The sequence below is a fragment of the Calonectris borealis genome, chromosome 2, assembly GCF_964195595.1.
Source record: "Calonectris borealis chromosome 2, bCalBor7.hap1.2, whole genome shotgun sequence".
Taxonomy (NCBI): domain Eukaryota; kingdom Metazoa; phylum Chordata; class Aves; order Procellariiformes; family Procellariidae; genus Calonectris; species Calonectris borealis.
This window is the reverse complement of record NC_134313.1, coordinates 378960-400991: the sequence shown is the minus strand read 5'-3', so window position 1 is coordinate 400991 and position 22032 is coordinate 378960. Positions and strand designations below refer to the sequence as shown.

Genomic DNA, 22032 nt, shown 5'->3' with positions numbered 1-22032 from the left:
CCCCAGCCCCATTACAGGCTGAACCATGGTCTCTGCTGGTCTCTCACCTGAAGCCTGGGTGTCACAGCCCCCGCATGCTCCCTGGCCCCTCTGCATAGGGACTGTCTCCATGCCAGGACTTCCCCCGCCCTGGACACCCACCTTGCAGAACAAGAGCCCTGTGAGTCAGCTGGGAGCCATCCGGCCCGGCTGGGTGGGATGAGCCATCCTGCACCAGCGCCCCAGCACCTCTTCCCCATTAGGGCACAGCGGCTCCTTGGTGGGACCAGCCTTCCCCACCCAGCTCAGCCGCATGCTTGGCGGTGCCGGACCACCCTCGCCTGGCTGGTCCTGGCAGCAGCACCAACTGACAGCTCCCTGTCCCCTGCAAGGAGGGCTCATAGCCCTGACCACCTATGTGGAAGCTGCCCATATGACCCCATGCCACGGTCTGTGGGGCCTGTGCTCAACCCCTCCCACCCTCCCCGAACTCGCAGCTCTTGCACCTTCACTGGTCGAGCAGCCCTGGGGCCTGGGGGCAGTTCTGTAACCTCAATATACCCAACCCAACCAACAGCCCCAACAGTGCCCAGTGGCACATTCGAGGATCAGCTGCTGGCAAAGCTGAAAGGGGTAAACATGAGAACTGAAGACCCTGCTGACGGCGTAGACGGGTAGAGACCCACAGCCAAAAGCGGACCTGCTAGGGAAGCCCTGGACGCCTTCTGATGGAGGGGTGCAGTCAGATCGCCCTGTGCCCTGGCTCTCCATAGCACAGCAGCCCCCATGTCCCAGAGCACCTCCTGGATTTCCCAGCTCCTGGCAGAGGGACATCTGCTTTTGCTTTGTGTGCAGCCCTGGTGGGCGCGTTTCAGGAGTGCTCGGCTGAGCACCATGAATGGCAGCAATCAGCACAGTGGCTGCAAATCCCCAGAGGCCTCTGTCCGTGTCTCGTCTGGCAGCAGTGGCCATGTGTGTGGTGCCATCTTCCTGAAGGTGTCGGTAGCCGGGCATCCCACTGTACAGCACGGGTGGTGGCAGACTCAGCAGGAGGGAGCGCGCACCAGCTCAGCCAGCCCAGAGACAGAGCACTCATGTTACGAGGAGCCCATTCATCAAGCGATGGTCTCTGGAGCAGGATTTTTCCCTTGCTGCTCTCAGCAGGCTGTTCTGCCAGTGACCACCATCCATCATCCGTGTCCAAGGAGCAGGGGGGGAGGACAGATGCTTGACTCTCAGAGAAGGGCAGCAGAGCTGCATTGTCTGCCAGCTGGGAGATGGACCGAAGGGCAGACCCCACCAGCCTCATTCAGCTCTGCACATCCCAGCGGTGCCCCAAGGTCAGCTCTGTGGACATCCCAACAGCCAAGGCTCTGCTCTGCACAGGCTGTGGTGCATTGAGGACCCCATGGCCCCACCAGAGCAGGAGCTGCACAAGCAGAGAGCTGTACCTGTGCCATCTCCCAATGTGCCCTCAGGGGAAGACAGGAGTGTGGGTGGGGGGACCGGGGCCAGTTCATAACTATGCATCCTCCCCCTTGCTGTGCCCAGCTGCAGAAGGAAACTCTTCTGCCAGGAAGCTGGGAAGCCAAACAATAAGCAAGTTCCCTCGAAAGGGTGGCAGGAAGCAGTTGCTGCCATGGTACACCCCTGGCACCACGCCAGTGCCCCTGGCTTATCCTCCTCCCTGCTCCTGCCATGGACCAGGTGGCCTGAAGCACCAGCGAAAGTCTCGCCGATCCTTGTTTCCCAGGAATCACGTGTCAGGGTAGAAAATGCTTGAGAGCTTCTTTCCCACAGAGATCAGAGTTGTGCAATCACATATCTCCAAGGCAGAATAAAAAAGATTTTTGTCTTTTCTGTTTGTCCATGGTTACCTGCCTGTGCCCATCCCTCGAGTGCTGGGCTTGGCTGGTTCATTGTGGGTTTTGAAAGAGGACATTTTTGTTATTCTTCCCTTCAAAAGTACATTGCATTGCTTCTCTCAGCTGAGCGAGAACAGGCAGAGCAGGTGTGGCAGCATCAGGTACCTGCAGTCAAAGGGAAGCTCCCCCTCAGGTCCAACACCGCCAGCTCACACAGCCCTGCAAGTCCCGAGTCAGCTGCACGCCTGCCAGGAGCACCCACACGGTGCATGGGCCGCTCCAAGCTTCAGCACACCTCTGCCGCGGGGAACCCCAGTGCGCGAGCTCCACACCGTGGGTCGCATCAGGCAGAGGGGCACTGGCTGCTGCTGATTTTCTCTGGTTGATGTTGTCCGCTGCCGTGTGCAGGGGCTGCCTGTGCACGGATGTCCCAGGAGGGCTGCTCGGGCACCGGGGCCGCCCTCCCCACGTCAGGCACGAGGCTGCTGCCTGCCATGTGCGCCCCCCTCTGCAGTGATCCCTGAGCTGCTCGGTGCCAGCAGCCAGGCGTCCAGGGGCTCAGCTGCGCGGCTGCAGGAACCGATGCTCCTGGGACCGGCTGGAAGGGAGTCGTGTCAGCACCCGAGCCCTGGCAGAGGAGGTTTCCCAAATCAAACACTGAAGGAAAACAACACTCCCCAAACACCCCAGTGCTGAAGCATCCTTGAGAAAGCCATCTCCCAGCTCTCTGATGTGGTTCATGGCTGCTTCAGCCAAGGACACCTACACCTTCCGGCAGGTGAGGCTGAGCCACCAGGCTGCAGATACCTGAGCCCAGGTATCTCCATGCCAGGCTTCCCGGGAAGCTGCAGGACCAGCTGGTGAGTCACCGAGCGCAGCGGAGGACAGGGGCATCCCATAGGTCTGCATCCTGGCTTTGCTCTCCGTAGAGCAGTTAGAGAGGTGGAGGCAGCACATCGTTGTGTTTCAGACGCTCCCCGACACCTGCACACTCGCCTGATTTTTTTTCCTTCTTTTTAGTATAAAGCCCGTCTGCCCTTTTAATACCCAACAGCTTTGAGGCCAGACGTACGGCTGGCTGCAGCTGGGCGGCAGCCCCGGCAATCCAGTGCCACATGTACAGATCTTGACGAGACACAAACTCTCCCCAGACGGTGATGCTGTCCCCTCCCTGCCTTCTGCTGAGTGCAGGACGTGTCGTCACTCGAACACCCGCACGCCCTACCACGCATGGAAGCACAGAGCGCTGGTAGGTGCCGCAGCAGCTGACTCGGGGCTTCGCGGGCAGTGCAGCTCCAGCTGCTCGTGTACGTGCCAACTGCATCCCCTGCTTCTGGTCAAAGGGGAAGGGCGGCAGCCAGTTGTCAACTCACTGAATAAGGAGGTGGTGTCCCCAACAAGCCCCTACCAGAGCTCACAGTGCGGCACAGCCAGAAATGCTGGCTGGATGATGGGTCCGTGAGATGTAAGAGGCAGTGCTGTGAAGCCCCGGGAGGTCTGTACTGCTGGTCAAGCTGTCTGGGAAGCGGGAAGCCGGGGAGACTGCAGGTCAATTAACTCCCCAGGCCTGAAGCCAATGCTCCTCCTCGAGACAACCTGAGCGCAGTTTCATTTTTGTTCTCACAAATATCCAGCTCCTGGCACTTCAAGGAAAGTGAAATGTGAAGTCACTGTGTTTTGGCTTGTAAATCAAAATAGGAACTGCTGCCCAATTCAAAAGCCTCTGATCATATTCAAATCACAAGAGGTACAGCATCAGCTTACAGTGGCAAATCAGCTGTCTTCCAGAGCAAGAAGATAAAATGGCTGAACCAATCGGCATTGCTCAGCAAGGATACCAGTTTCCAAATTACTTGCAGATATTCCACCAGTGCTCTCGCAGACTGCGCAGCTACAGCAAGGACACAGCATGCACACCACTAAGATGGTCCATGCCATCCGCCTGGCGATGGACCTGGAGTGGCAAGGCTGGGGGTGACCCGAAAGGCCTCCTCTCCAAGACGTCTCCAGCACTTGGTGCAGACTGGGAGCAGGCCTCATGAGGTTCAACAAGGCCAAGTGCAAGGTCCTGCACCTGGGTCGGGGCAACCCCCGCTATCAGTACAGGCTGGGGGACGAAGGGATTGAGAGCAGCCCCACCGAGAAGGACTTGGGGGCACTGGTGGATGAAAAGCTGGACATGAGCCGACAACGTGCACTTGCAGCCCAGAAAGCCAAGTGTACCCTGGGCTGCATCGAAAGAAACGTGGCCAGCATTTCAAGGGAGGTGATTCTGCCCCTCTGCTCTGCTCTGGTGAGACCCCCCCTGCAGTGCTGTGTCCAGCTCTGGAGCCCTCACCACAAGAAAGACATGGACCTGTTGGAGCGGGTCCAGAGGAGGCCACAAAAATGATCAGGGGGGTGGAACGCCTCTCGTATGAAGAAAGGCTGAGGGAGTTGGGGTTGTTCAGCCTGGAGAAGAGAAGGCTTCGGGGAGACCTTATTGCAGCCTATAAGTACTTAAAGGGAGCTTATAAGAAAGATATAGGGTGACAAACTTTTTAGCAGGATCTATTGCGACAGGACAAGGGGGAATGATTTTAAACTAAAAAAGGGTAAATTTAGACTAGATATAAGGAAGAAATTTTTTACAATGAGGGTGGTGAAACACTGGCACAGGTTGCCCAGAGAGGTGGTGGATGCCCCATCCCTGGGAACATTCAAGGTCAGGTTGGACGGAGCTCTGAGCAACCTGATCTGGTTGAAGATGTCCCTGCCCACGGCAGGGGGGTTGGACTAGATGACCTTTAAAGGTGCCTTCCAACCCAAACCATTCTATAATTCCATGATTCTAAGGAACAGCTTCCCCAAGGGACAGACAACTGACATACAACTTCCTTACGCTGTTCTTCTGTTTCCAAGTTTGCAGGTCATTTCCAATTTTGCAATCAGGACTCCGTCATCAAGAACAACCCCCGTGTTTGCTTGTGAGGCCTCGTGGTCAGCAGTACTTGGCTGCAGCTGCTAATGCCAAGTGTCAGAGTTGGGCTGGTGCCTTCCAGTGCCAAGAGAATGGGGAATGGGCCCCATGACATCAGTGTCACCGAATAAGATGCTGGTGATATTTTCAGGTGGCAGACAGAGACACAGGAGCCCTCCTTTAAGTCTCAAGTCTAACTATGAGCCCCAGAAGCAGGGGGAAGGGATGGAGGCAGGTCTGGAGGCAGCACAGTCACCCACACCCAGGCACTGGCTGCACAAGACTCCAGCTGGGCTCTGCCTTGCTGGGCAGGGGCAAGCGTCCCTGTGCCTTTAACACATCAGTGCACGGCAGCTTTGGGAACCGGGCTGAAAGGATTTCACCCCAAGCCACAGAGACAAAGACAAGGGCCAGGAGGAGATACATGCCCTGTGTGTCTGACAGCAGGTGGCCAAAGCAGTAAGCAAGCTAGACAGGACCAAGGTCTGGCACGCAGCACACATGCCACCCTGTCCAGGAGGACCAGGGTTTCAGCTCTGCAGCATAGGGATTGGAATTTACAAAGGTGAGAGGCTCAGAGCAGTCTCTGCCGTGCTCCCTTTCCCTGGGAAAGAGGTGGAGGCACTGGAGTCACCCATGGGACACAGGAATGGCCACCTTCCTGGAGATGTGCTTGTGGGCACCCTTCTTCATCACCCCTTCTCAGGGGGGTGGCAGAGGAGCAGGTGAGCCCCGGGACCGTGGAGGGCCAGGTTGTCCTGTGCCAGTGGGTGCAGGCCCCTTGGTGGCTCCAGGAACTGGCAGGCACGGGGGCTCAGGCACAGGGCTCACTTGCAGCATCATCCTGTTCCCCTGGGGAAATACCTCTTGAATACAGTACTGGACACAGCAGAGCTCAGCTCACTTCATCCATCTCCAAAAAGCCTTTCACAGCGCCTTAGAGAAGACTGTGAAAGAACTAAGCTGCTTCAGGGCTGAAAAGAAGAAGTTTTGTCATGTCTCAGAAACAGGCGAGGAGGTAGGGAGAGAAGAGTAGGATTAAATACTTGGTCCTCGTCGGGGGAGAGGGGGCTCTGTTCTCCGCTAAAGAGGGGACAATCTGGGAACAGGGTCGAGGTGAGGCACCAGTGTTTCCATGTGGTACAACTCTGTTTAAGCCAGCTGGTGCCTGTGAGGGAGGTGGGGCTGCTCAGAGACCTGCACGTGCAGGAGAAGATGACGTTCAGGGCTGATTCACTGCAGGTGATGTTTGTGTGCAGTGCAGGTCACCCCGGCTGCCCCGGGGCAGCCAAGGGAGAGCAGGTCCATGTGGCCAGTGGTTGCTTTGTGGACACATCCTATGGCAGACATGTGCAAGTGGTCAGAGTAGTCATGCTCTGGGCTCCGGCAAGCATCCTGATGTGCTCTCCACGGCTATAACGGGACTTGGGCTCCCGTTCAGCGGGAGGCGTCCACTGTGGGGAGATAAATCACAGCCTCTGTTTTGACAAATGCAAAGTAATGCACCTTCAAGGGAAGCTGCCAACTACCAACACCTCAGAGGTGTCTAAACGAGCTGGGCCAGTTCCAGATAGTGGCCCAGTGTCACTGGTACAGCTCAGAGGAGTGCCCTGCTTGGTTGAGGTCAGTGCTGTGCCATGCCTGAGGAGCGTGGGGGGGCCAACGCAGAGCAAATCAACGCTGCCTTGCGGGTACTCATCTGGCCAGGACTGCGCGCGGGGTCTGTGCTGCACAGAGCAGGCTGCTGAGAGAAGAGAGAGACGGGATCCTCCTGCCTGGCCCAGGCCAGGTACCCTTTGCACCCCATTACACTCCACTCCTGCCAGGGATGCAGCCCAGAATGAAGCTTTTGCTGTAGCCCAACCGGAATAGCTGAACCTACAGTGAAGTGCAATTAGCAGTAAATTTGTGGCATCAGTAACTAGCCAACATAGTGCAAGCTGAAAATAGATGTCAGGCAAGGAAGGGCTTCTGAGGAGGGAGTAAAGACAGCAGAAATGGGTCCTGTGTCCACCTTCACCCTGTGAAGAGGGGGACCTCCTGCCCAGGTGTGTTCCCCAGAGCCAAACCGACCTCAGTGAGTCAGACGGAAAATGCCTCTGTGTGCTGATCATCCAGTCTGGCAAGCACCTACGCAGGCAGGAATGTGCACCCAAAGCAGGACACCCAGGGAAGAAAGGGCAGGGGCAGGCAGCACCTCCTCCGCACAGAGGCACCAAGTCACGCACACCCACACAGAGCCAGAGTCACACCAGCACACAGAGTCGCACACACCTGCGTATGTGCAGCTGCACACGCAGGCTCACACACGCATATATACAGTCTCCCCCTTGCACACACACACACGGAGTCACATGTGCACACACTCACACGGAGTCACCCACACGCAGAGTCACACGAGCACATACAGTCACACACACTTAGAGGCACAGACACACGTGCAGGCTGATGGGAGCACATACGCAGTCACAAATGCATTCACCCACAGACATGGTCAACAGCCAAGCACATACACAGCTACACAAATGATTGCACACCAGAACAATCCCACCAAAACCACGCTTGTCCTGGAAGCGGGCACCAGGGGAGCCTGTTCACCAGAGCTGTGGCTGTGGTCTGATGGGATGTGGCCCATCCTACGCCGACACAGAAACAGACCCAAACATGGGACCGAGCTTCAGCCTGACTCAGCCCAAAGCTGGCAAGAGCCACAAGCCTGCCTCTGCCAGCTGGCTGGCCAGCGCAAGCCCTCTGCAAGCAAGTAGTTGATTGGGTGCCCCAACCTCCTCGGCAAACACTAGCCACGACATGGGGCTGGCCCTCCCTGCTCACCAGGAGCATGACAGGTTTCCATTCTGGGGCTGCTTCAGCCGGAGGCACTGACCACCCACTCCACGCACTGCGAACTATGCCAGCAGCCACCACAGCTCCGGTGCCTGCACCGTCCCAGGCATGGCCTCAGCAAGGGACAGGCTCGGTCTCTGTCCCAGCTGGGGAGCAGGGACAGTTGCAGGAGGGTGGCTGCAGCTCCCAGCCCCAGCCAAGGGACTCAGCCAGAGCAAAGACAGATTAAACAAGCCCAGATCCGTGGAGACCTCCATGGCAGCCGGGACCACGGCCAGGGCAGTCCACGAGCAGTCATGCTGGGCATCTGTCAGAAGAAAGTGGTGGTAGAGAGTCCAGAAGCTTCACTGTGCTTCTGCACTCTCCACAGCCATCACTCGCCCAAGCTCCAGTGAGAGACATGCCCCACATCTCTCACCGGAGCCGGTCACTGTGCCCCAGCCTCTGCCCCTGCCACCCTACCTGGGCTACCGGGGCTGGGGCTCCCGTGACACTATGCTGCAGTGGTCGGATGTTTGCATTTCAGCTGTGCTCCCGTATTTCAGCACAGGGCAGGGCTACCGTGTCATCCCCAGGGGCGGGGAAGGGAAGGATTTAAATTGGGCGCTTGTCTTGGCTGCTCATCTTGGCTGAGAGGCAGCAGGAGGAGGAGGAGGACCAGAGCCCGCCGGGGAGCCAGCCACTCTGGGTACGTGTCCAGCAGGTAGGACAGAGCCCATGTGGAGGGGGCACCTGGGCCACCACACAGCCCCCCTTCAGCATGGCACCCTCCATGCAGATACCAGGGACCTGCAAGGTATGCGGGGACCTTGCCTCTACCCCAAAACCTGGTGTTCGGAGGGCAGCTGCTGAGGCCCAGGGGACTGGTGAGCAGGAGGTCTCCAGGCATGACTTGGTCCTTTCCAAGAAGGGACAAAGCATCAGAGTGGCACCAGGGCTGGATGGAGCTGCTGCTCCATGCGATGCGCTTTGTATCCTCAACACTTCAGCTGAGCAGATTGGGACATTGGGATATGGGAGGGAAGCAACCAGAGATGTGGGACCTGCCTGAGCCTGCAGGCACCCGAGACAGGAGGCTGCCGACTCGCATGGTGGGTTTTGGCTGGGAGCTCGGCGGCAGGAGGCTGCAAGGTGAGCGCCAGGCTGGGGGGCTGATGCGATTTCACTCCCTGAGGCACAGGCAGGGCTCAGGACCACGGCACCGCCGGGCCACCCCTGCTCAATCCGGCTGGAAAACCGCTTCCACTGAGGCCTCTTGGGCTGGGCTGCTGCAACAACTTGAAAGGACAGCCAGCTCCTGCCCCGGGAGCTGTGTGTGCAGCCAAGCCCCAGCATCAGGAGGTCTGATTAGAAACCAGCTAATGATAGCTTGCAGTTGGGCAATGTCTTTCCAGTATAGGTTGTTTACACGACATCTGTGTCCTATATAGGTGTCACCTGCTCCAGGGCGTGACACAGCACTCCGCTTTGTCCTGGACCAAGTGCCACCGGAGCAGGCAGCACAACCAGCCCATCACCTTCTGGGAGGTTTCAGCTGCATCAGGCAGGGGAGGGCAGAGAATCTGCTCTCTATGGCTGGAGCCACAAGGTGGACCAGAGCCACTGGCTGTAAAAGAGCCTGAAGCCATGGGCAGGGTCCCCAAAGAGGCAGAGGCTGGTCTGTAACTGCTGGCTTATACCTCTCCCCTAAAGTGATCTATCTACACCAGCATCAATCCAATATTTAAATGGATCAAAAGCAATGACTCAGAGACTTTTAGACCAGTTTGGTAAACAGTCAGAGAATTAAGCTGTGACCCTGATAACGAGTTAAACATATCATTAACGTCAGTCACTGCAGTTTATGGGAGATGGGTGTTTCCAAAGAAATGTTCTGGGTTTTGTTTTTGCTGTTCTTACGAGACTGTGGCCTCATCACCACACAAAGTTGTGGATGCTGAAAGTTTACAGGGCTTCCAGAAGACACCAGGTGACCACATGGGAGACATCCCAGGATTACTACACAGACTCAAAATGTGCCAAGCTCATGAAATCCACTGAGCTGAAAATAGTCAGAGGTTGACATAGAAACCAGGGAAATACTACACACGTTGCCCCATTCTTCATCCTTCCCCTGTTGTCCACTTATGGCTCAAGATAGAAACGAGACTCTGGGCTACACAGCCCCTTCGCCTGACTCTGCACGGCTGTTCTGATGTCTGCTTGAGAACACGGCTGCCTTCCTCTGAAACACTTCAGACAGCGCAACTGGTGTCTTGGTTAAGGGTGCTGCATTTTTATGGGTGAGGGGGCGAGGGCACCCGCTGGGTTGACTGTGACTGGTCACACTAATTGCAAAGTACATGCCTGAATGCGAGAGACCGCTGCTAGCAGCCACTTACAGCAGGCTCCCTGCGGTACCTGCTCTAGTCCCTCACTACTGTCTAATTTTTATATATATGTGTATATATAAATATATATATATAAAAAATTTTATCTACCATTTTACCTACATAACAATTAGCTAATAACAAAGACTGATCATTCATGACCTCCTGTGGCTCAGGAGCTAGAAGCTCCCAGTGAAGTACTTTCCCTGCGAAGTGTGATTAAATCACAGGCCTTGTTGCCACAGGATGTTGTAGAGGCTGACACCAGACCTGGAGTCGCAGACGTGACTGCAGAGGTCCGTGGAGGTCTGTAGCCTGTGGTGGCTATAGACAGCGGTCCAGGGCAAGCTGGATGTCCGGAGGGCTGTGTGCCGGAGGGCTGTGTGCCAGAGGGCTCGGCCAGAGGGAGCATCTCTCTCTACCATCCTGTTCCTAGAGCAGTTTCCCTAAATATCAGGAGAGAGCATCTTAGCCCTGCTGCAGAGAGAACGCTCAATCAGACGAACCCTCACTTTGACTCTGCCTGCTGGAACTGGTTAGAATGGTCCCCAGGATGGTGTCTGGCACCAGCCAACTAGCACAGACAATGCCCGTGCGCAGTTCAGAAGTCAGCGTGGGCCCAGACTAGTGCCAGCATGCCTGTGGCAGCAGATCCCAGTTTTGGAGGACAGGAGAGTGTAACAGGATGGGGGCTGGAAGCTCTGCCAACCCAGTGGCCTTAGAACAAGCAGAGACCTAGGCACATCTCAACTTCAGCAGAGGCACAGCCTTAGAGAAGGTCTCTGCCAGCTCAAACACACTGCTGCATGTGGATCTCACCAGCCACTCCTCTGTCACTAAGACCATTCCCATGTCCTGTGTCATGCCAGGGTGGTGTGGGATCACACAGCATAAGAAAGATCTCCACGGACAGCCATGAGCTAGGCGTGCCTGCCACCTTCTCAGTGCTGGCGGCTCCCAGGGGGCCCAGAGTGGGGCCAACTTATCCATGCTGCCGATATGCGTCTTTGCAGAGCGCATGTCTCTCACTAAACCTGCCACTCTGTGACACGGTGCTCAGACCTCTCTGGCAGCAAGTGCCTGAGGTGCTGCTCAGCTCCACTTCCCTTGTCCGCTCCCCTCCACAGCACTGTTTGTTTTCCTGCCCTGAGTGCAGGAGCTCTTTGGCATAGGCATCAAGCCTTCTAGTCATGACAGTGCTGCATTGCTGCGCCAAGACTACCAGCTGCACAGAGACGTGTAGAGCTCGCCACTGCAGCTGGGAGGTGCACAGCACGCTGAACAGGCTAACACGCTGGCCGGGCTGTCACTGCTGCTTCCAGAGGGTTCTCATCCACTGTTCGAGAGGGAGCTGGACAAGGGGCACTCTTGGCCCTGAGATTGCTGCTGAGAAAGGAGGATGGCAGCAAAGCCCCAGACCCCACTCACCGCTTCTCTCTGGGCTTCTGCTACCACATCCGGGGAGATGGCTTTCTTCACACACACCATAAAAACTGCACAAGAACCTTTGTCTTACCAAGTCATTTTTTTCTCTCTCCTCAGACAAACACAGTGCCCCACAGTAGCAGGACTGTTCCCCAGGGACAATGCAGAAGATGAGTGGATGCCCTCAGAACAACAAGTCAAGCAACATGGGAAGTAACCTGATTGCAGGTGGACACAAAGAGACGGGTGGGGGTGGGAGTAACTTCATAGCTGGAGTCTTCATCCAGGCCATGAATAAGAAGATGAGTATCTATGATGCCATGATGAGGGGGCTCCTGACACCAGGTACGGCCCTGGTGCTGCTGGAGGCGCAGGCTGCTTCAGGGTTCCTCACCGACCCTGTGAGGAACGAAAAACTATCGGTGAAAGAGGCACTGACTGCAGGACTCATAGGCAGAGATTTTTATGAGAAGCTGCTGTCGGCAGAAGGAGCCGTGACAGGGTACACAGAGCCGTACACAGGACACAAGATCTCCCTCTTCCAGGCCATGAAGAAAGAGTTCATCGTGAAGGAGCATGCTATCCGCCTGCTCGAGGCCCAGATTGCCACCGGCGGCATCATCGACCCCGTGTACTGCCACCGCGTCCCTGTGGAGGTGGCCTGCCAGCGTGGCTACTTTGACCAGGAGATGTGCCAGTTTCTTTCTAACCCCAAGAATCAAACAAGAAGTTGCTTCGACCCCAACACGCATGAAAACCTCACTTATACACAGCTCCTCCGCCGCTGCGTGCCCGACCCGGACACGGGGCTGCTCATGCTCCATGTGATGGACAAGGGCTCCGTGCTCTACCAGCTGAACAAGGACGCACGGAAAGCCCTGCAGGCCGCCCGCACCACCGTCAGCGTGGGGCTCTTCCAGGGCCAGAGCGTCACCGTCTGGGAGCTCCTCTTCTCCCGCTACATCCCTGATCACCAGAGGGAGGAGCTGCTGAGGAAATACAAGGCAGGGACAGTCACCATCCCGGAGATGATCACCATTCTCACCACCATCATCACCAGGGCAGAAATGGAAAACGGGGATCTGAGCTCATCCACAGTTATATCCAACAACGAGGTGGGAGCATCACAACCTGTTCAGGATATGCACTCCCAGGAGCAACAGTTGAGAAAGTCTCTAAAGTCTGCAACTATCTATGTCACTGCTGGTGAGTTCCAGGGGCAAAACATTTCCTTGTTGGATCTGCTCTTTTCCAAATACATGCCTCAAGGGAAGCGGCAGGAGCTGCTGGAGCTGTACAGAGCAGGGATACTGACCCCAGAACAGGTGGCTACTGCAGTCACCACCACCATAAACAGAACAGAAGCTGCAAATGCCGCGCTCATGGCAAATGCCAGAAGTCCACACAAGGCGGTGACAAGGGCAGAGGAAAATGGAGATGATTTTTCAACACAAGATGCAGAACTAGATAACATCTTGAAGTCTACCACCCTTGATGTGCCAGCTGGTGAGTTGCAGGGGAGGCAGGTCTCTGTGTGGGACCTGCTCTTCTCCAGATACATCCCTGAAGAGAAAAGGCAGGAGCTTCTGGAGCTGTACCGTGAAAGGGTATTAACTCTGGAGCAGATGATAACTGTTGTCACCACTGTCATTAAGAAAAAAGAATCTACAAGCAGAAAATTCCTAATTGCAGTCAAGACTTCCAACAAGGACACTGTGTCAGCAGCAGGAGAGAAGAATGATGATGACTCCCCCAAAGAAGAACCATGGGAAACAGCCTTGAAAACCACAGTCGTTGACATGGAAGTTGGGGAGTTTCAGGGCCACAAGATCTCTGTGTGGGACCTGCTCCACTCCAAGTATATTCCCGAGGAGAACAGAAAGGAGCTGCTGGAGCTGTACCAGGCAGGAGAGTTAACACTTGATCAGGTGAAAACCGTTGTCAGCACTATTGTAACTAAGGCAGAAGCAGCAAGGGCAGAGCAATTGGCAAATGCAAGTAGTCCAAGAGCAGAGTTGACAGTTGCAGAAGCTGAGCACACCCACCTGCAGGAGGACAGGACCTGGGAAGAGACCCTGAAGTCCACCACCGTTGAGATGTCAGTGGATGAGTTCCAGGGGAGGCAGGTCTCTGTGTGGGACCTGCTCTTCTCCAGGTACATCTCTGAAGAGAAAAGGCAGGAGCTTCTGGAATTATACTCTGCGGGGACATTGGCCTTGGAGCGGTTAATAATTGTTGTTACCACTCTCATTAAGAAAAAAGAATCTACAGGCAGGAAATTCCTAATTGCAGTCAAGACTTCCAATAAGGACACTGTGTCAGCAGCAGGAGAGAAGAATGATGACTCCCCCAAAGAAGAACCATGGGAAACAGCCTTGAAAACCACAGTCGTTGACATGGAAGTTGGGGAGTTTCAGGGCCACAAGATCTCTGTGTGGGACCTGCTTCACTCCAAGTATATTCCCGAGGAGAACAGAAAGGAGCTGCTGGAGCTGTACCAGGCAGGAGAGTTAACACTTGATCAGGTGAAAACCGTTGTCAGCACTATTGTAACTAAGGCAGAAGCAGCAAGGGCAGAGCAATTGGCAAATGCAAGTAGTCCAAGAGCAGAGTTGACAGTTGCAGAAGCTGAGCACACCCACCTGCAGGAGGACAGGACCTGGGAAGAGACCCTGAAGTCCACCACCGTTGAGATGTCAGTGGATGAGTTCCAGGGGAGGCAGGTCTCTGTGTGGGACCTGCTCTTCTCCAGGTACATCCCTGAGGACAAAAGGCAGGAGCTCCTGGAGCTGTACCGTGCAGGGACACTCACCGTTCAGGAACTGGTCAACACCACCAGCAGCATTGCAACACACAGCAAAGAAAGGCATCTTGCAACCCTTCCCCAGCAGACAGTGGATCTCCTCCAGTCTGAGGGCTCCTACATTACTTTTGGCCCGTTCCAGGAGCAGAGGGTGTCAGTGTGGGAGCTCCTCTCCACCAAGCAAGTCTCCGAGTACAAACGAGAGGCACATCTCGACACTTACGGCACAGGAGGGCTGACTGTGAACAAGATCACCATCACCACCACCGTCATCACAGGCCCACAGCGTAAGAGACACCACCAGGACCACTAGCACCACCCACCCCAGAAGAGGAGCAAGCTCGGCCTCCTGGGGCAGGCATGGCCTGGGCTCTTGTGAGAGTTTGCTCTCCACATAACTCAATTACGGGCAGGAAAGAGCGGTTACAAACCTGTGTGTGGAACGGGGTGGGCACCTGGTTAAACTCCTTGCTGTCTCAACTACCACTTTGCTGAGATTTCTTTTGCCCAACAAAGCTTTCCTGGAGGGGTTCTGGGGAGGGTCCAGGAAGGCTTGTGACTGCGGCTTTCTGCTGTGCACACACAGACACTGACAAAGAACAGGGAAATGCCAGGCAGGACCTGAGCCAGATGGGTTAGAGACTGCCACAAACGGGAGCAGGCAGAAACCCCAGAGCAGGAGCTGTGGGCAGCACAACTGGCAGCCCCAGAAGAGCTGCAGAGGGACAGACAACCTCTGCTCAAGATAGCTGGGACCCTGGCCCTGCCGAACAGCAAGTAGCGGGGGCAGCATGTGTGGCTGTGGTCACCCATGGGACATTTAGCCCTGACCTGTCCTTTGGCTCTGCTGCTGCAGGCTGGGGTCGTGGGGGTCTGCTGGGCTGCCAGAGCTCGCCGCACTTGAGCACTGGGGGGAGAGGCGTTCTGGTGCCAGGGCTCTGATGCCTGCAAAGATAAGGGGCTGCTGGGTGCACTCACAGGAGCGGTGGTGCTTCTGCGGGGCGAAAGGACACCGCGCGCAGGGCAGGACTGCTCCCGTGTATGCCAGGGGAACCCCAAGTCCCTGTGCCCATGAAGGTCACTGCCCATCACAGAGGGAGAAGCACCCATGGGAGCACCCCCATGCTGCTCAGTGCAGTGGGGGGGCCAAGCGTGGCTCCCTGCCCCATACCCCTGCGTGCATGCACAGAGCCATGTGCAGAGCTGTGCATGTATGTGGTGCAGAGCCGTGTGCTGCAGAGCCATGTTCTGTGGCCATGCGCATGTGCCACACGGGTGCGCGCTGCAGAGCAGTGCACGCATGTGCCACAGAAAGTGTGCACCAAGCTGTGCGGGCAGGTACGCAGAGCCACGTGCCGCAGTCACACACAGACGTGCGCAGAGCCGCGAACGGGGCTGGCAGTGGGGAGCCCTGTGCTGTTGGGGTGCTGGGGGGGGGCACAGAGCACACAGCCCGCGGTGTGCGTGTCTGTGTCTCCGTGTGTCCCTGTTACCGGGCTCTGTGTGTGCCTGTGGCTGTGTGTGTGTGTCTGTGTGTGCCCGTGCCTGTGCCTGTGGCTGTGCCTGTGGCTGTGTGTGTGTGTCTGTGTGTGCCCGTGCCTGTGCCTGTGCCCGTGCCTGTGGCTCTGTGTGTGTGTCTGTGTGTGCCCGTGCCTGTGCCTGTGTCCGTGCCTGTGGCTCTGTGTGTGTGTCTGTGTGTGCCCGTGCCTGTGCCTGTGTCCGTGCCTGTGGCTGTGTGTGTGTCTGTGTGTGCCCGTGCCTGTGCCTGTGTCCGTGCCTGTGGCTGTGTGTGTGTGTCTGTGCGTGCCCGTGCCTGTGCCTGTGTCCGTGCCTGTGGCTGTGTGTGTGTGTCTGCGTGTGCCCGTGCCTGTGCCTGTGTCCGTGCCTGTGGCTGTGTGTGTGTGTCTGTGTGTGCCCGTGCCTGTGCCTGTGCCCGTGCCTGTGGCTGTGTGTGTGTGTCTGCGTGTGCCCGTGCCTGTGCCTGTGTCCATGCCTGTGGCTGTGTGTGTGGCTGTGTGTGTGTCTGTGTGTGCCCGTGCCTGTGCCTGTGGCTGTGCCTGTGGCTGTGTGTGTGGCTGTGTGTGCCCGTGCCCGTGCCCGTGCCTGTGCCCATGCCTGTGTCTGTCTGTCTGTCTGTCTGTGTAACACACGGCGCCCTCTGGCTGTGACGCCGCGTGTGACGCAGCTGCTGCCCCCTGCCGACACGGGAGGCCTCAGCCGGGCCCTCAGCCGGGCCCTCAGCCAGGGCCTCTCCAGGGCCGTCAGCCAGGGCCTCAGCTGGGGCCGAGCCCTCACCCCGCCCCTCAGCCAGGCCAAGCCCTCAGCTGGGGCCTCAGCCGTGCCGGAGCCTCAGCCGCGGCCCTCAGGCCAGGGCCTCGTGGCCGCCCTGCGCCACTCTTCTGGGCAAAACCGCCCTCCCCCTTGGCACCCCAACCCGCCTGGCTGGGCCGAGTCAGCCCCTCGCGGGCAGGGGCCTGGCCCACTCTCAGCCCACCTGCAGTCCTTGGTACTGCTCAGCCAGGGAGGCGGCTCTGACCAGTGACACCTTGCACAGCCTGTGGAGGCAGGGCGGGCTCGCACACCCGTGCCACTCGCTAGCTGCCCCCAGTCTGAGTCCCAGAGTGGGGACCCCCAGCACGGCCCCCCGCAGCTCAGATACCCCAGCGTAGCCCCTACAGTGATCCCCCCAGCTGGGCCCCCCAGACAGCCCCCGGCCCCAGCCCAGCCACTCCAGCCTGGGCATCCCAGGATGGGTCCCCCTAGCCGGGGGCACCCCAAGGCCCACCAGGGTCCCACCGACAGACTCTCCTACATCATGGGGCCTTCAGAGACCCCGTAGTCCAAGGTGCATAGCTCCAGCCCTGACCAGGGCACGCAGGCCTGCCCTCGGCCTGCCATCCCGCAGGGTCTCATCAAGCCACCCAGCAGGTCCCCACAGTCCCCCTCCTGAGGCACCCCTGCCCCTGGGCTTGGTACTGGGCATGGCATGGCCTCCCTGCTGTGCACCCCAGTGCCAGGGCCTGTCGGGGCTCCCCAAACCCCCTGCCATTCACACAGGGTCATGGCACTGGGGCCGAGGGGCTCCACAGGGCTCTGGTACACACAGGGATGTGTGCTCCAGCCCTGCCAGCCCTACCTGGAGATGGGGAGCAGCACCCCACTGCGCTGCAGGGCCACGCTCTGCTCTGGAGCTCACACACCACACCATGCCCACTGCCTCGTCAGTTCTCCGCTCTCAAGGGGACAGGGAGGATGCAAGCCAGTCCTTTAGCCAGGGAGAAACTTCGCAGGGATGAGGCCCACCGCCAGGTCACACTGCTCCAGGGGATGGTGGCATGTTTCTGGGGCCTGCTCAGATCCTGAGAGCTGCAAAGGCTGCAGCCTCCCCCAGAGCTGCGGGCAGATTCAGCCATTCTGCTGCCCATGGTGTGGCTGGCACATGGCCAAAGCCACAGTGAGTGTCACCCACAGGGAGAGGCTAAGGGAGGACCCCTGGATGTGCCTACCACAGCTGTGGGTGCCTCTGGAGAGGGTTCCATGTGCACAGAGCTCTGGAGCCATGCGAGAGCACAAGGAGAGCCAGGCACACGGGCTGTCCCTGGGGCTGGCTGAATGGTCTCATCCCAGCCGCCCTCACGTTACACACATGGACAGCCATAGGAGCCCTGTGTGCCACACAGAGCCCACAGCCCTGGGTCTTGGCCTGCGGCAGCAGGGGAGGCATAGGAAGGTGCTGGCAGAGGTTCCCATGAGGCATGATGCTTCAGTCCCAGGGGCAGCAGAGCCGCTCCATCAATGGAAGCTTACTAACAAAAAGACTAACTAACAAGAAAAGACTTACTAACAAAAAGACTAACACAGGGCTAATATGGGCATGCAGCAGCACAGGGACTTCCCAGACTTACCCACTCCGTTTCACAAAGGGACTGGAGTTGCTAGAAATTACTAGGAAGGAAGCAGAGAACAGAATACCATCTCCTGAGGTGTTCATTGTCCCATCTCATTGTCCCATCTTGTGAGGACTCAGAGAAGCATAAGAATGATGAAACATAGGGAAGGAAAGAGGAAGGACAGAGTAGACTCCACAGATGGAGAGATGACCAAGGTGGATGGCATGCTAGTTGGCAGTGGGGAGATGTGTTCACTGCCTTTTCCAACGTAAGGATTGAGGCTTATTGCAGAATCCAGCATGAAGCCAGTTCAGATGGAAAGAAGTAATTCTGCATACTCTGGGTAGCTGAGCTGAGGAACTCCCTGCTGCAGGATGTTCTGGGTGCTAAAAGTTTCTACGGATTCAAAAAGCATTTGGAGTAAGCCATTGAGGACAAATCCATCACGGGCTACTAAATAACAAGAGAGATCGTTGTTTCAGTAGCTCCCAGAGACACAAACCCCTGGGGCCTGTGAGGACATACCAGAGAAGTGCTGGTATACACTTGCCGCCTTCTCACACTTCTTCCTACACACTTGCTGTTGGCTGGTGCCAGGTTACAGAGTTGTACAGGCTGTGCAGATGTAGCCCCTCTCTGTGTTCTTGCTTCTTGCAGAGAATTGGCACCAGCTTGTGCCACTGGCTCTGGGGTGGACTGAGAGGCCTGGACTGTGTAGGCAGGCAGAGGGTGGTGGGCAGGAGGACTCAAGCAGCCAGGGTGATAAAGCTGCTGAAAGGAGTCAGTGCCAGCTCCAGCCTGCCTGGGGATCCGAAGCTGGGAGGGTTCCAGATGGCTTGCCGGGACTCAGATTGCACTCCCACAGGAAGTGCTGAATTTCCAAAAAAGAAGCTGAAAGAAAACAGGACATTGTGTAAGGGAAAAGCTGCATACATTTGCATAGTTAAAAGCTGGTTGCATAACTGAATGCATCTGAAGAGTATCTGAATACTCTTCGGAGGCATGGGGGCAATAGGGGAAAAGAAAGGGTCAGGCAGTCCGAGTGTCTGCTGCCCAGTCCCTGCGGGAACATCGCACCACAGTGGATGCGCTGGGTAACGTCTCAGTTTCATGGGAGAAGGCTGGGATTGAGAGCAAAAGCCCCGGGACCTGACCTGCTGGAAAAGGAACAGGAAACCAGCAAACCCATCGCTGTACCCGCAGGCCAGGCGAAGCCACAGCCATGAGTGGGGAAGCAGGTAGAGTGCCTGCAGCACAGCAGCTTTCCCTGCTGAGTGATGGTGTTCCCCACCCATGGGGGCCATAGACCTCCACGACAGTGCCCTAAACTGTGGGACACAGAGCCAGCCAGGTCCATGACCCCAGCTGGAGCACATCAGCCCACCTGAACAAAGCAAATGTGGTTGGCAGGGCTCTCCTGGGTCAGCATGCCTGCTCCCTTCTGGGCAGCAGCTTCCCATAGAAATCTTTCTGCAAAATGGGCAGGCTCCCTATACCTCTGGTCTGGGACCTCATTCCAGTCTGCCACCTCCAGCAGCTAGAAACGTCCTCCTAGTTTTCAGGCAGCTCAGACCAATTTCCTCTTATGCAAAACCCATCCATCAGTTTAAGCAGATCTCCTCCTGCTCCAGTGTTTTTCACTGATAAAGCTACCCCGGGCAATCTTATCTGCCCTCAACATCTGTTTTGACGAGCTACCAAGCTGGGCTTCTTTCATCTCCTCTCTGCATTCCCTCAGCCATCTCCATTGCTCTTCTCTGCACCTTTTCTACAATGAATTCATGTTTTTTAGCATGGCTGGTGCATGGTCTGTAAATAATGCTCTGTAGAACAGCACTGGCACTATCTGCCTCTTCTGGAAATACATCCCAATAGAGTTAAGAATGTACCAGGTCTTTGTGGCTGCATTACCTGGCAGCCTACATTCATCCTGAGGCTGCTGAACACATGCAGGCCTTTTCCTCTTTAATTACTTCCAAACTGGGAGCCTAATTTATGGCATAAATGTTTGTTCAGTGACTCTAGGGCATGACTTTGCATTTTGTACCATGCAGTTTCTTCCCATGACTGTTAGTTCAGCCTTCAATGTCACCCATTGCCCCTGAATGCTACTCCAGCCCTTTGCTCTACCATTTCACTACCTCACCTGTTAGCTAAGCTCACTGACCCGCACCTGGTATTTTATGACAAAGTCATTGATAAAAATATTAATTTGGCTCTTATTATTTTAATATTAATTTAATTTGGCTCTTAGAGCCCATATTCTCACTTATAATTCCCCTTTCAGCACAATTCAGTCTCCTAGTGGCAGACAGGACATGGGATTGTCTACATCTATACAGCAGCAAGGCTGCTGCAGGAGACAGAAGTTACTTCTTTGTCCTCACTACAGCTATGATCTGCTGTTGTGTGCAATTGTCTTGGTTTTGTCTTAACAGAACAAAGAGGGGATTTTAGCAACATACCTCCACGGTGTCTCCACTAACTTTTTCCCCCACACCCCAAAGATGACAGCTAACATCATCTTTATGCTCAGCTGAAAGTCTGTAAGTTTCTCCTAATGCAAGTTTTTAACCTAAAGAGAAAAAGGAACAAAAGATATTGTTATGATGAAAGCCTTGCTTAATTTTCCACTTAACTGTTCTACTTCTTTTTCTTAATAAAAGGTCAAAAAAGTGTTTAAAGGCTGTTGGAACAGGGAACTCCTCAGCTATGATGTGATAGCCCAAGCTATACTTAACTGCTTACTGCTATAACAGCAAAGGTAGGGTTACTTACCTCAGAGCCCTCTGGGCTGGAGCCACCCAGACAGCAGCAGGCACCCTTTCTCCTCACCCCACACCGGCTGCAGGGCTGTATGTGGGCAGGGTGGGGAGAGGTTCAAGCTGGCTGCAGGGCCCCAGCAGCTGAAGCATTTCATTGCACTGTTCACATTGCCTGCACATCTCACCGCTGCGCAGCCATGGAAACCGCCTGTCCCTGCTCGCCTGCATCCACCCGCGTCCTGCAGGGCCAGCACCTGAGAGCTGGCCAGCTCTGCCCAGGGACAAGGGGCTCCTTCAGGAGGTCCTGGGGAGCAGCGGGGCTGCAGAGGGAGGCAAAGCGGGAAGGAACCTAAAGGAACCTGCTGAGATTTACAAAAGGAAACCACAGGCTGAAGAGCAGGAAATACCCTGGCAGCCGAACACAGGAGGCTGGGACATGGAAACACTGGGGTCAGGGGCCACCTCAGCCGCGCACAGCACAGGGTGTGCTGCTGCGCTGAACACGCTGTCCTCCGCCAAGAGCACTACCTGCAGCCAGGCTCCCCTCTTTGCAAAAGAGGCCAGGAGTCAGGAAACTCTGATCAAATCCCCTGCCAAGGCTGCAGAGCAGCACCGACCCCTTCCAGCTGCCTGAAGGAGCCTGCCAAGAAAGGGAGAGCAGGCAATGAGGTCTGACATAAACCAGGCACCCTCTGTGCATGACCATCTACAAGCAACGACCAAAGTAAAATCAGCGTTCTCTGGTGGGAGTACCAGCCAGAGCAGCAGCCTAGCCCGCTCTGACAGCTGGCTCTTGCAGGGCAATTACTGATGGTGCTCCCAGGGCTTTGACCCCCACCTCCCTCTGTCATCCTTGCCCTCGACCCTGGCCCCTCCGTGCCACAGCTCCGGGCTCCCTCCCTCCACCCCTCTGGTCAGACAGGGATGCCTTCCTCCCTCCCGGCGATGCCCCTCTGCCTCTGACCACCAGGTCCAGCTCCTCCATCACCCAAAGCCTGTCCTGCAGCCCATGTCACGTCTGTGACATCTGCAGATGGTCACACAGCCACTGCCCCATCCACTGCAAGCAGCCTCTCCCTCTGCTTTGCCCTGCCCATCAGCCTGGCTGCTGTCCCCTGCATCGCCCTGCTCCC

At 56.4% G+C, this 22032-nt stretch overlaps 1 protein-coding gene across 1 annotated transcript in view; it reads left to right on the top strand.

Moving 5' to 3' along the window:
• Positions 1 to 13536, top strand: part of EPPK1 (epiplakin 1) — a 45997-nt gene extending 32461 nt beyond the window's left edge. The window contains exons 3-4 of the mRNA XM_075144517.1: positions 11598 to 13439; positions 13493 to 13536. Coding sequence (XP_075000618.1) covers positions 11598 to 13439; positions 13493 to 13536 — 1886 coding nt within the window. The remainder of the gene's footprint in view (positions 1 to 11597; positions 13440 to 13492) is intronic.
• The last annotated feature ends 8496 nt before the right edge of the window (positions 13537 to 22032 follow it).